At 57.3% G+C, this 14,205-nt stretch overlaps 1 protein-coding gene across 1 annotated transcript; it reads left to right on the top strand.

Moving 5' to 3' along the window:
• Positions 1-1,346: 1,346 nt before the first annotated feature.
• LOC122095029 (vegetative cell wall protein gp1-like) lies at positions 1,347-2,488 on the top strand. The gene is made up of 2 exons (XM_042665555.1): positions 1,347-1,411; positions 1,909-2,488. The coding sequence occupies exons 1-2, from the start codon at positions 1,347-1,349 to the stop codon at positions 2,486-2,488; spliced, it is 645 nt and encodes a 214-aa protein (XP_042521489.1).
• Positions 2,489-14,205: the final 11,717 nt, after the last annotated feature.

Genomic DNA, 14,205 nt, shown 5'->3' with positions numbered 1-14,205 from the left:
AGTCAAAGAGGAACTTTTTTTGGGGGGGGTCGGTCCCGGGGCCTGGGCGCTGACCCTCAGCTCAGGGCCAGCGCTCTGGGCTTCGGCCACAGCGCCACTTCCGGTTTTCTAGTGGTTTTTATTGGAGATGAGTCTCACGGGAGCTGGGAAGGTGGCTCAGTGGTAGAGCGCTTGCCTCCAAAGCATGAGGCCCCGGGTTCGATTCCTCAGCACCACATAAGCAAAACGAAAAAAGCCGGAAGCGGCGCTGTGGCTCAAGTGGTAAAGCACCAGCCTTGAGCTGAGGGACAGCGCCCAGGCCCAAGTTCAGGCCCCACGACCCCCCCCCCCCCAAAAAAAAAGTCTCGCGGACTTTCCTGTCCAGGCTGGCTTTGAACCGCGATCCTCAGATCTCAGCCTCCTGAGTAGCTAGGATTACAGGCGTGAGCCACCAGCACCCAACTCAAAGAGGAACTTTTGAAGACAGAATCGAGATAAAGAGCTTTGAAACAGCCTTAGTGCAAGAACTAATGACTAGCGTATTGGAAGTGGTTCTCAGATAATTTCTCAGGGAAGGGGCATGCACATATTTCAGGAATGCACACAGATCAGTAGGCCTTTATTGCTGGCATTTGGAAGATCTTTTGATAATGATTCCATTTTGGGGCTAATGTTCACATATATTTGTAAATACCAAAAGCCACTTCTATTCTGAATACGTGAAGAGGTGAATTGTTTGGTGTATGAGTTCTATCTCAATAACACTATTATTCTGGCCATGATTTCAGCTTGCCTGTGTCACAGCATGAGTGAAGAGGAAATACAAAGGAAATTCAAAATGGATGAAATTGTAAAGTCCCTGAGAAAAATACTAAGCTTCCCAACTCTTGGCGGGGGTAGAGTGTTCGGCCCTGTAGACCAGACCTCTAAGGCTAGGAAATTCTCACAGGCAATCTCAGTAAGTACTCAAACCCGACCTGCTAATGTTGGGGTTCTCACCCTACCCACAACTCATTTTCAGTCTAGTCAAAGCATAATATACTTAAACTGTTTTTGCTGCCACAAATTAAGCAAAGCAGGATAAAAGCTTTGCATCTCTTTGCTCTAAGCTATTCTCTCACACTTTGATGACCTCCAGAAAAAACAGAACTGATCTATAACATCTATGTGACAAAGGACTGAAACTATCTGTAAGGTTGGCCAAAAGGAGACAGCCACCTGGTTCAGGCAGAAAAGAATTTGAGGGGGGAGGGGGAGCAAACTGCTGGCTTGCTCCAGAGCAGGAGCGCACAGGAAAGGAGAGAAGAGGAAAAGGTGGTTGAGAGGGAAAAGGCTTTGCAGGAGTGGCACCCCATGTGGGGCCGATGATGACGGTCAGACTGCACCCCAAAGCACAGGGCGCCTCCCCCAGGAACCGACTTCCTCCTAATCAGTGAGGGACTGGAGAACCAGAGCTGAGATCAGAGCTGACACAGGACCACGCTTTCAACACCCCTTGTCCCGGATTCCGCCCCCGGGATGAAGTGGTGTTTTCCAGTGACAACTTGTCCAGTAGCAAACTTTCTCTGCCATCACTTCACCACGCGTGGCCTCTGGCCTGGACTCCCAAGGAGAGAGGAAAGGCTAGGTCCCTGGAAGCCTCCCGTCCTTGTGGGGGCGGACAGCAGGTAGCCCTGCCAGAGATCCCTGTGCCAGCCAGGCACCTGACAGCCAGGGAAGGCCCCAGGCCCCCGGCCCAGTCCCCCGACCTCCCCCCCCCCCGGCCCTGTCCCCCAGCCCCCTGGCCCTGTCCCCCAGCGCCCCGGCCCTGTCCCCAGCCCTGTCCCCTGGTGCCCCAGCACCCCGGCCCTATCCCCTGGTCCCTCGGTGCCCTGGCCCTGGCCCCCCGTCTTCCGTCCCTGTCCTCTGGCCCCCTGCCCTATCCCCCAGCCCCTTGGCGCCCCGGCTCTGGCCCCTGGCCCTGTCCCCCAGCCCCCGGCCCTGTCCTCCGGCCCCGGGCCCTGTCCCCCGGCCCCTCGGCCCTGTCCCTCAGCCCCTAGCCCCTGTCCCCCAGCCCTGTTCCCTGGTCCCCCGGCCCTGTCCCCCGGTGCCCCGGGCCCCCAGCCCTGTCCCCCAGCGTCCCCCAGCGTCTCCGGCCCTGTCCCCCAGCCCCCGGCCTTGTCCCTGTTCCCTGGTCCCCCGTGCCCCGGTCCTGGCCCCCGGCCCCCGGCCCTGTCCCCCGGCCCCCGGCTCTGGTCCCCGGTGCCCCGGCCCTGGCCCCCGGCCCTGGCCCCCCGTGCCCCGGCCCTGGCCCCCCGTGCCCCGGCCCTGGCCCCCGGCCCCCGGCCCTGGCCCCCGTGCCCCGGCCCTGGCCCCCGTGCCCCGGCCCTGCCCCCCGGCCCTGGCCCCCCGTGCCCCGGCCCTGGCCCCCCGTGCCCCGGCCCTGGCCCCCGCCCCCCGGCCCCCGGCTCTGGCCCCCGCCCCCAGGCCCCTGGCCCCCGCCCAGCAGCTTCCCCTCTGCCCCAGCTAACAAGGGCACCGCCCCGGTCCCCAGGCCTGGCTTCCAGCTTTATGGCCCTGGCAGGCGGGTGGAGGTCCTGGAGGGTGGGCGGGGGCGGGGTGAGTGGTACCCCCACTTCCTCCTCCCCGAAGGGCCCGGACTCCCCACACCGGCCTGCTGGCCCGCCCTCATGTTCCCAGCTCCAGGGATGAAGACTTCCCTTCCGGTCTTGGGTGTGTCCCCAAGTCGGCTCCGCCCAGGCCCTGGTCTAAGCCAATCCGGCCTGCCGCAGCCTCTCCAGGGCCGTGGGGGTGGAGCCTAGGGCATGGGGCGGTGCCAAGGCCTGAAGGGCGGGGCATGGGGCTGTGGGGCGGAGCCTGAGTGTTGTGGGCGGGGCCTGATGTGGGGGCAGGGCCTATGGCCTGGGCGGAGCCTGAGGCTTAGGGGTGGAGCCTGGAGACGGAAGTCAGGGTGGGACATTGGAGGGGGCGGGCGCTTGCCCCTTCCCCCCAGCACCCCTTCCCGGGCCAGTCCTCACAGACCACATCACCACCAGCTCTGCCTGGATTCAGTTCCTCCCAAATCTCCTCTAGAGATACTGAGGCCGAGCAACAGAGAAGCCCGTCCGCCTCCTGCCCTAGGGAGCCCGGACCTCTCCTGAGCCCTCCACCGGAGCAGCCCTGCACCGGAGCTCCGCCAGGTGTCCTGCCCCCGGGCTCACTCCTGTCCTGTCCCTGTGACCCCCGGCTCACTCCTGTCCTGTCCCTGTGACCCCCGGGCTCACTCCTGTCCTGTCCCTGTACCCCCGGGCTCACTCCTGTCCTGTCCCTGTGTCCTGCCCCCGGGCTCACTCCTGTCCTGTCCCTGTGACCCCCGGGCTCACTCCTGTCCTGTCCCTGTGTCCTGCCCCCGGGCTCACTCCTGTCCTGTCCCTGTGACCCCCGGGCTCACTCCTGTCCTGTCCCTGTGTCCTGACCCCCCGGGCTCACTCCTGTCCTGTCCCTGTGTCCTGCCCCCGGGCTCACTCCTGTCCTGTCCCTGTGTCCTGCCCCCGGGCTCACTCCTGTCCTGTCCCTGTGTCCTGACCCTCCGGGCTCACTCCTGTCCTGTCCCTGTGACCCCCGGGCTCACTCCTGTCCTGTCCCTGTGTCCTGCCCCCAGGCTCACTCCTGTCCTGTCCCTGTGACCCCCGGGCTCACTCCTGTCCTGTCCCTGTGTCCTGCCCCCGGGCTCACTCCTGTCCTGTCCCTGTGACCCCCGGGCTCACTCCTGTCCTGTCCCTGTGTCCTGACCCCCCGGGCTCGCTCCTGTCCTGTCCCTGTGACCCCCGGGCTCACTCCTGTCCTGTCCCTGTGTCCTGCCCCCCCGGGCTCACTCCTCTCCTGTCCCTGTGACCCCCGGGCTCACTCCTGTCCTGTCCCTGTGTCCTGCCCCCCCGGGCTCACTCCTGTCCCTGTGACCCCCGGGCTCACTCCTGTCCCTGTGTCCTGCCCCCCCGGGCTCACTCCTGTCCTGTCCCTGTGACCCCCGGGCTCACTCCTGTCCTGTTCCTGTGTCCTGACCCCCGGGCTCACTCCTGTCCTGTCCCTGTGTCCTGACCCCCCGGGCTCACTCCTGTCCTGTCCCTGTGACCCCCGGGCTCACTCCTGTCCCTGTGTCCTGACCCCTGGGCTCACTCCTTTCCCTCCCAGTGACCCCCGGGCTCACTCCTGTCCCTGTGTCCTGCCCCCGGGCTCACTCCTGTCCTGTCCCTGTGACCCCCGGGCTCACTCCTGTCCTGTCCCTGTGTCCTGCCCCCCCGGGCTCACTCCTGTCCTGTCCCTGTGTCCTGCCCCCGGGCTCACTCCTGTCCTGTCCCTGTGACCCCCCGGCTCACTCCTGTCCTGTCCCTGTGTCCTGACCCCCGGGCTCACTCCTGTCCTGTCCCTGTGACCCCCGGCTCACTCCTGTCCCTGTGTCCTGACCCCCCGGGCTCACTCCTGTCCTGTCCCTGTGACCCCCGGGCTCACTCCTGTCCCTGTGTCCTGACCCCCCGGGCTCACTCCTGTCCTGTCCCTGTGACCCCCGGCTCACTCCTGTCCTGTCCCTGTGACCCCCGGGCTCACTCCTGTCCCTGTGTCCTGACCCACGGGCTCACTCCTGTCCTGTCCCTGTGACCCCCGGGCTCACTCCTGTCCTGTCCCTGTGACCCCCGGGCTCACTCCTGTCCTGTCCCTGTGTCCTGACCCCCAGGCTCACTCCTGTCCTGTCCCTGTGACCCCCCGGCTCACTCCTGTCCTGTCCCTGTGACCCCCGGGCTCACTCCTGTCCTGTCCCTGTGACCCCCGGGCTCACTCCTGTCCTGTCCCTGTGACCCCCGGGCTCACTCCTGTCCTGTCCCTGTGACCCCCGGGCTCACTCCTGTCCCTGTGTCCTGCCCCCGGGCTCACTCCTGTCCTGTCCCTGTGACCCCCGGGCTCACTCCTGTCCTGTCCCTGTGTCCTGACCCCCGGGCTCACTCCTGTCCTGTCCCTGTGACCCCCCGGCTCACTCCTGTCCTGTCCCTGTGACCCCCGGGCTCACTCCTGTCCCTGTGTCCTGCCCCCGGGCTCACTCCTGTCCCTGTGTCCTGCCCCCGGGCTCACTCCTGTCCCTGTGTCCTGCCCCCGGGCTCACTCCTGTCCTGTCCCTGTGACCCCCGGCTCACTCCTGTCCTGTCCCTGTGTCCTGACCCCCCGGGCTCACTCCTGTCCTGTCCCTGTGACCCCCGGCTCACTCCTGTCCTGTCCCTGTGACCCCCGGGCTCACTCCTGTCCCTGTGTCCTGACCCCCGGGGCTCACTCCTGTCCTGTCCCTGTGACCCCTAGGCTCACTCCTGTCCTGTCCCTGTGTCCTGACCCAACGGGCTCACTCCTGTCCTGTCCCTGTGACCCCCGGGCTCACTCCTGTCCTGTCCCTGTGACCCCCGGCTCACTCCTGTCCCTGTGTCCTGACCCCCGGGCTCACTTCTGTCCTGTCCCTGTGACCCCCGGGCTCACTCCTGTCCCTGTGTCCTGACCCCCGGCTCACTCCTGTCCCTGTGTCCTGACCCCTAGGCTCACTCCTGTCCTGTCCCTGTGACCCCTGGGCTCACTCCTGTCCCTGTGTCCTGACCCCTGGGCTCACTCCTGTCCCTGTGTCCTGACCCCTGGGCTCACTCCTGTCCCTCCCTGTGACCCCCGGGCTCACTCCTGTCCTGTCCCTGCCCCTCCCTGCCTCTCCCACCCAGGCCAGGGCCCCTGGATCACCCATCCTCCTTGTCCAGCCCTCCTTAGCACCTGGGAGGAGCCCTGAGACCAGAGGGTGACGGCTCAGTTCCATGGGGGTGGGAGGAGCCACAGACTTGGGGATCCCCCTGGAGAAGGGATCCTGTCAGGACTCTGAGCTGCTGAGCCTCCTCACCTGGTCGGATGCCCAGGGACTTCGGGCAAGTCCCTGCTAACAGGGGAAATGGTGGTTTCCGGCCTTAGCCCAGACAGAATGGGACAAGGCTCACGAGAGCAGGCCCAGGCGTGGAGCCCAGGCTTCCTTAGGCCTGAGTCACCGGGCTCCCTTAGGCCTGAGTCACTCGCATGGTGGAAACAGTAGGACTCTGGCAAATGCTTTCTAAAAATATCTTTGCAAGGGCTGGGAACGTGGCTCCGTGGTAAAGTGCTGGCCTCCCATGCATGAAGCTCTGGGGGCGATTCCTCAGTACCACATACAGAGAAAAAGCTGGAAGTGGCGCTGTGGCTCAGGTGGTAGAGCGCTAGCCTTGAGCTGAAGAGCTGAGGGACAGCGCCCAGGCCCAGAGTTCAAGTCCCAGGACAGGCAAAACAAACAAACAAAACAACCAAACAAAACCATGCAAGGGAAGGAGAGGAGCAGTGAATTTTTGTGCTGGTTGGGTAGGTCTGTAAAGGTGAGAGGATTACAGAAAACTCACACCACCCGGGACACCTGCTACTGTGAGTTTTCTCAAGAAAATTAAACCGCAGGACTGAGCTCCCAGGACAGGCCCCATCGCAGATGTGTGGGAGAGGCAAGCTCAGCCCGCCGAGGAGCAGGTCTTCACAGCAGGCAGGACTTCCACAGAGGAAGGCCAAGAGAGGGAGGAAGTAGGTTTCCCCCTTTTGTAATACTTTTTTTTTTTTTTTTTTTTGGTGGTGGAGGTGGTGGAACGGAGCTTGAACTCCGGGCCCTGTAGTTGCTGACACGCACTCTATACCACCTGAGCCATGATTCAGCCCCAGAATACATTTTCTTTATGTGAGTATTGGCGACACTCAGTGGTAAGAGGAGGTGCAGAGCCAGGTCTGAGTCCTGGTTCTGCCGTTTACTGAATGTTAGCAGGGGACGTGGCCAAGGAGGAGGACTTTGGACAAGTAACTTCATTCAACACTTTTTTTTTGTTTTTTGCTGGGATGTTACCAAGCAATTATCTGCTCAGTTGAGATAATAATTCCCACATCCTAACATTTCTATGAGGAGCACATTAATCTAAAGTATGTCAGGTTTCCAGGAGCACTAATAGCTTATCACATAGCAACAGCTATTATAATAAATGCAAGCAGATAATTGAAAACTTATCTTTGGAGACCTTTTGAGCAAAACATGCATAAAATAATAATTGGCAAGGAGTTAGGTTACATAGAATTAAACTACTAAAGTCACAAAAAGTTCTGAAATTCTCTGTAGATGTTTGTATTGCATTAATCTCACTGTATAATTTCCTTGATGTTTACATACACTAAAATAATATAGTTTATTCAAGCGTACATTTTAGCAGGTGCCAGTACCTCACAGCTGTAATCCTCGCTACTCTGGGGGTTGAGATCTGAAGATCACAGCTCAAAGCCAGGGAAGTCTGTGAGACTCATCTCCATTTAAGTACCAAAGAAGTGGAGCTATGGTTCAAGTGTAAATCTTGAGCACAGGAGTTGAGGGACAGTTCTCAGGCCCAGAGTTAAAGTCTTAGGACCAGCACAAAAAGAAAAAAAAAAAAAATAGTAGCAAAGTCATTACAAATACACATCTGTTTTCATTGAGTTGGGCTACTCGTTCTCAGATTGTGGTGTATAGAAATCTAAGTAACTACTGGGAGCCGGTGGCTCACGCCTGTAAACCTAGCTAGTGAGGAGGCTGAGATCTGAGGTTCAAAGCCAGCCCAGGCAGAAAAGTCCGTGAGACACTTATCTCCAATTAACCACTAGAAAACTGGAAGTGGCTCTGTGGCTCAAGTGGTAGAGCACTCTCCTTGAGCTGAAGAGTGCAGGGACAGCGCCCAAGCCCAGAGTTCAAGCCCCATGACCGACAAAAAAGAAAAAGAATAGAAAAGAAAAAAGAAATCTAAGTAACACCTAAGATATTTTGAAACTGTTTTCCTAATAATAGCTGACAAAGAAAAATTGCTCTGGGCTGGGAAGATGGCTCAGTGGTAGAGCGCTTGCCTTGTGTGCCTGAGGCCCTGGGTTCGATTCCTCATTACCACATAAGCAAAAAGAAGAAAGCCCGAAGTGGCGCTGTGGCTCAAGTGGTAGAGTGCTAGCCTTGAGCTGAAGAGCTGAGGGACAGCGCCCAGGCCCAGAGTTCAAGCCCCACGACCGGACCCCAAAAAAAAAAAAAAAATTGCTCTGTTGAGGAAGAGTGGAAGATACTGTGTTAAATGAATGAAATGATCCTGCATTTCAAGGAAAAATGGTAGATAGCATTGGCTGCTAGTAGTAAGTTATTTAAGCTTTCATAGGAAATTTAGAATTTTGGAAAAACGTTTGATTGCTGCCATGAACCATATTAGAGATTTGCCTGATGATCTCAGTGGTGCCAACAAATGTGTGTGTGTGTGTGTGCACATGTGTGCAAACGTGTTTGTGTTTTAAATGTTGTATAATGAAATTTGTTAATTTTCAGATGATCTGTATAACTCAGCAAATGGTTGTTGGAAGTGTTAATTCTGGGCAGGGAGGCCCAGACCTTTCAAGTAAGAAAGAGAGAGAGCAGAGTGTTGCTGGCTCACGCCTGTCATCCTAGCTACCCAGGAGGCTGAGATCGAGGATCGCGGTTCAAAGCCACCCGGGCAGGAAAGTCCGTGAGACTCTTATCTCCAATAAACCACCAGAAAACCAGAAGTGTGTTGTGGCTCAAGTGGTAGAGCATTCACATTGAGCTGAAGAGCTGAGGGACGGTGTCCAAGACCTGAGTTCAAGCTGAGAAAGAGAGAGGGGGGGGGGGGAGAGGGGGAGGGAGAGAGAGAGAGAGAGGGAGAGAGAGAGGGAGAGGGGGAGGGAGAGAGGGAGAGGGGAGGGGGAGAGAGAGAGGGAGGGGGGGAGAGAGATTGAACTGCTCCTATTACACTTAGAAGACAAAGAAAGTCGCTGTTCCAGAGGTGCCCACCCATCTGTCAGCCACACAGGCCTGTGGTCACAGGGGTGAAGGTTGCCAGAGGGAGTTTGCTTAGAGAGGACAGACAGAGAGAAGGACGAGCAAGGAGAGCAAAGGAAGCCCGAGTGTATCTGACCACTTGCCATCGTGCTGGCAGACACGGTCCAAGTCTCTGAGAGTAGGGTACTGTGGCCAGACTTGATTGCAATTAAAAAAATGCATCAGATTTATGGATTCTTCAGAGAGAGCCAGCCGTGGGGATGCGTGGGGGAGGAGTCTGCGAGGAGGAGCTGTCCCAGCCCACCCAGGTCGCTCCATTCAAGTGTCCCCAAAACTAGAAGAGACTGGCCAGAAGGTGTCGGGGATCCCTCTGGCATGGCGCTATGTTGAAGAGAGACAGGCGAGCAGAGGGTCTGTAGATGTCACCAGACAGATGGTAGGATGGCTGCACAGCCAGCAGGGTAGAGGTAGGGAGCTGGGAGGTCTGACACGGGATTCCTTTGGGTCCAAGGAGGGGCGGCTGGAAGCAGGGTGACCCTGGGAAAGAGATGCAGAGGGGGTCCGATGACCCCTGACACTGTCCTCTCCTGGGTTCTGGAACCAGATGTAAAACTTGCCGAAAGGAGACCACCACAGGGTTCAGGCAGAAAAGAGTTTACCGGGAGAGCTAACCTACCCGGCTGCAGCTTGAGTGAGTGGGGGGGATTATTCAGGGAAGGGTAGGAGGGGGCCTCAGCAAATGAGAAAGTGACCTTGGGGGGGAGGGGACCCCCACTGCCACTGCCCCACAGGTGTCAGGGACCAGTGGCCTGGTCGATACAGGTGCTGACAGTTTATGGGACTGCTGGGGGGCGGGGGGGGGGGAGGGGGGGCGGGCACGTGCAGTTTGCACAGACAGAGAACAAAGGGAAGGGACTATTTTCCTGGGCGGATCTAACGAGAAGTAGGTGCTTGCAGCCGCCCACCCTGACCCACTCCTGTGGGGGAGGCGCTCTGGGGCCTCTGGGCAGGGCAGCATCTCTTTGATCATATTCAGGCTCTTGGAGGTTGGTCAAACACATTTCCCAAGGGTTGCAGGTCTTAGGAAGAGGGGTAAGGACAAGCAATACCACAGTATTGGGGGGAGGGTAACGTCTCAGAGGAAAGTGTTTGTTTTCCTGTCCTCCCAGGTGGCCCTGGGCTCCCCATTAGAAAGAGGCTGCAAGACAGGAACAGCTGGACTGTTGTGGAGGATGCCAAGTGGTCAGGGAGGTGTTTCTTCCTGCGTTAGAGGAGGAAGGAATGGATGGCAAAGTCCACAGTCCACAGGGAAGAGCAGGAGCCCCAGGAGTTCTGGGCCAAAGTTCTCTGCCAAGAAAGACAGGGACAGTGTTGGGAACAGCCCGGCAGGGACCACAGGGGTCCCATCGCTCAGGGCTCAGCCAGCACCGGGGCTCCTTCCCCTGCATCCCAGATCACGGGTCCCACAGTAAGGCTGCCTTTAAAGGGAAAATGTTTACAGTAATAAACAATGATAAAGCAACAGGTTAACAAGAAAATAAAGTTTATAGGAAAGTGTATTTGTGGTATGAAGTTTCAAAGAAACAAAGTAGCATAAGGAAGAAGCAAAGTAGCATAAGGAAGAAGCAAAGTATATTTCTTTTCTTTTTTTGCCAGAAGGACTGGAACTCAGGACCAGATGCTTTGCTCATTGGCTGGTGCTCTTTCTGACCTACTGAACCACACCTCCAAACCCACAGTTCACTAGTGAAGCAAACGAAAGTGTCAAGCACAAATCTATTCTTCTAGCACTTGAATGCATTTTATTATTTATTTTTGTCAGTCCTGGGGCTTGAACTCAGGGCCTGAGCACTGTCCCTGAACTTCTTTTGCTCAAAGTTAGCCGTCTAGCAATTGGGCCTCAGTGCCACTTCCGGCCTTTTCTGTGTATGTGGTGCTGAGGAATAGAACCCAGGGCCTCAGGCATGCTAGGCAAGCGCTCTACCACTGAGCCACCTTCCCAGCCCTTTACTTTATTTTAATTTACATGAGATAAAAATTTCATCCATTTACTTTTTTACTTAATAATAGACATTTTTAATGTTCCCATGGATCCTTTGAGTGTGCATCTGCATGTGTGTGTACACACATGCATGTGTGTGCAAGTGCACATGTGCATGCATGCATTGTGCTGCGTGTGTGCATGTGTGTGCACGCGCATGCGTGTGTGCGTGTGTGCGTTCATGCGCATGCGTGCATGCATGTGTGCTGCGTGTGTGCATGTGTGTACACGCGCATGCATGTGTGCGTGTGTGTGTTCATGCGCATGCGTGCGTGCATGTGTGTATGCGTGCATGCATGTGTGCATGTGTACGTGTGTGTGTGCACATGAGTGTGTGTGCATGTGCGCTGTGTGTGTGCGTGTGAATGTGTGCATGTGTGCGCATGTGTCTGTGTGTGAATATGTACATGTGTAGTTGTGTGCGTGTCTATGCGTGTACACGTGTGCGTGTGTGCACGCACGTGTGTGTGCGTGTGCACGCATGTGTGTGCACACGTGTGTGCGAGTGTGCGTGTCTGTGAGTGCGTACATGTGTGTGAGCGTGTGTGTGCATGTGTGTGTCCATGTGTGCACACACGCGTGTGCGCATGTCTGCGCATGCATTGCGCACATGTGCGTGTGTGTGTGCGTGCGCGTGTGTGTGCGTGTGCGCGCGTGTGTGCGGTGCCAGCACGAGGACATGGACTCAGGCTCCGCACTGCCCTTTGGATTCCTCTGCTCCAGGCCAGTGCCCTTCCCCTTGAACCTAGCTCTGCTCCGCGCGCGTTGGTGGTTGATGGGAGGTAAGAGTCTCACAGGGTGGAGAGTGTGCGCTCTCCACAGCCACCCGCCCGGCGCCCCCTCGGCTCTGTTCCCGCTGGCTGCCATGCAGGAGGGAGGCTGAGATTGCCACGGCTCAGGCCTCCCGGCTCGGTGGTGACAAGACCGTCCGCAAGGAAATCCTGCCAGAATCATTTCGAAAATGGCATTTCCCCTCACCCCATTTTCTGGTGAGCCCCAAGAAACATATATCCCAGATTTCTGTGGTGACGATGATGATTTGAGGATTGTGGGCCTCAGGAAGGGCTAGGCCTGGTGGTGCCGGTGTGGATGGTGGGCAATCTGTCTGCCATGTTCATCTCCGTGTTCTTGGGGTCGTCAGACGCACTGGCCTCCTAGTTAAGCAAGCCCCAGGGTAACTTTCCTTCTCTAGGCAGAGATGAGGCTTGCAAGTTCCAATATGTTACGTGGCAGGTACTTTTCCCTACATATGGAACTTCTGAAGACATTAAAAAACCCATGCCTAATAACAGACTTGGTTGCATGGTTTAGAAATGTCTCAGAAACTTTCCTGCCCGCGCTGGCTTCAAACCACGATCCTCAGATCCCAGCCTCCTGAGCAGGGGGCGCAGGGAGTGGCCAGCGACTGGCCTGGTGTCAAGGCTTTGAGGCTTCTTGCCGTTGTCTGTGAAGATGAAGTGGCCCTCTCTGCAGACGGGGTGAAGCCGTCTGCCCTGGCTTGCCGTCGCTTGAGTGTGGGCCCTGGCTTGCCGACCTTTGGGTGTGGGGACCTCTGGGCAGGGAGCCACCTCTCTTATGCCCTTAGAAAGTGGAGATAAGAGCCGGGTGCCGGTGGCTCACGCCTGTCATCCTAGCTACTCGGGAGGCTGAGAACTGAGGATCAAGGTTTGAAGCCAGCCTTGTATCTCCAACGAACCACCAGAAAACCAGAAGTGGAGCTGTGGCTCAAAGTGGTAGAGCTGCTAGCCTTGAGCAAAAAAGCTCAGGGACAGTGCCCAGGCTCTGAGTTCAAGCCCCACGACCAACAACAAAGACAGGATCAAGATTTCTTCAACAATAAAATTGGCATTTCTCAGTAAGGACGTTGGAAATGAATGCTGGGTAGACTCAAGTCTCTCAGGAGGAGGCGTGAGGCGTAGGAGAGGCACCGGTTGGGGACGCAGTCCCAAGGCTCAGGTGCTGGTGGGTGATGTGGATCCGAGTTGGTGGAACACAACATCTCTGATTCTGCTTCTGATTCTCAGTGGTCGTCTGAGACCCTGTGGCCTGGGATGAGGCTGCTGAGTTCCCGAGCCTCACTTTCTCCCTCAGGGAAAGGGATCCTTGCAGTAAGGCGTGGTCATGTGCCTAAACCTGGGAAGGCCGTGGCGTCCTCTGGGCTCTTCCTGCTGGCTAGAAGAGCACGTGCTGCCTGCACTGGAGCGGCCACCCTGGACCACGGGGGGACAAGGAGACCAGTTATTCGAGGCGGCAGAGCAACAACTTAAAGGAATTCTGAACCTTGAGGACCGCAGGTCAGCCGCACTAGTGCTGAACTGCCCTCTCTGTCACTCCACTCCCGCTCATGACCGCGCGCGCTCGCTGATTCTCTGAATCTTCTTTTCTTGCAGCACTAGGGATTGAGCAAGTGTTCTACCACTGTATCATATACCTAGCTTCCAGAATTCCCATTCCCTTCCCTCCCTCCCTCCTTCCTTCCTTCCTTTTTCTTTCGTTCTTTCCTTCCTTCCCTCCTTCCTTCTTTCCCTCCTTCCTTCCTTTCTGTCTTTCTTTCTTTCATTCTTTCCTTTTCTTTCGTTCTTTCCTTCCTTCCCTCCTTCCTTCTTTCCCTCCCTCCTTCCTTCTTTCCTTCCTTTCTCTCTTTCTTTCTTTCTCTCTCTCTCTCTCCTTCCTTCCTTCCTTCCTTCTCTTTCCTTCTTTCCTTCTTTCTTTCCTTTCTTTTGTCAGTCATGAGGCTTGAACTCAGCACCTGGGCGCTGTCCCTGGGCTCTTGCTCAAGGGCAGTGCTCTATCACTTTGGGCCACACAGCCATGTCTGGTTTTCTGGTGGCTCACTGGAGGTAAGAGTCTCATGGGGACTCTTCTGCTCTGACTGGCTTCAAATCGCAATCAGATCTCAGCCTCCTGGGTAGCTAGAGGTACAGGGATGAGCCACTGGTGCCCGGCTCAGAGTTTACAGGCTAGAACAGTGCACCAGCGTGTCTGAGCCACTGCTAGGCCTGTCTGTCGTCAGCGGGCTCCGTGTTGGTCTGATTTGCTTCCGCCGCACAGCTCTGTTCTCCCGGGTCCACCTTTGCTACCGAATCCCTCATTCCTGGTCTCCGTTGTGGGAGGACTCCAAGCAGAGGTCGGGGGGGGGGGGGGGGGGTGCTGGCCCTCTGAGAAGCCTGGGCAGACTTCACCAAGTCGGAGCTCCTGTCTCCACAGTGTTCCCTGGCAACCCCCACGACGCCCTGTGACCCCCCAAGGCGCTTTCTCACCCCACAACACCCCAGACACCCTGGGGCCCCTGGTCCCCAGCTCACAGCTGTGCCCTGTGCCCTCCGTG

Source organism: Dipodomys spectabilis, unplaced genomic scaffold (assembly GCF_019054845.1).
Source record: "Dipodomys spectabilis isolate Male_0828 unplaced genomic scaffold, ASM1905484v1 ptg000331l, whole genome shotgun sequence".
Taxonomy (NCBI): domain Eukaryota; kingdom Metazoa; phylum Chordata; class Mammalia; order Rodentia; family Heteromyidae; genus Dipodomys; species Dipodomys spectabilis.
This window is presented reverse-complemented; position numbering and strand designations above follow the sequence as displayed.

Bases quoted from the DNA above. Each gene is read 5' to 3' on its own strand.
- LOC122095029 (XM_042665555.1), top strand. From the start codon at position 1,347: ATGACGGTCAGACTGCACCCCAAAGCACAGGGCGCCTCCCCCAGGAAC. The intron at 1,412-1,908 runs GTGAGGGACTGG...CCTATCCCCCAG, and splicing joins AACCGACTTCCTCCTAATCA to CCCCTTGGCGCCCCGGCTCT.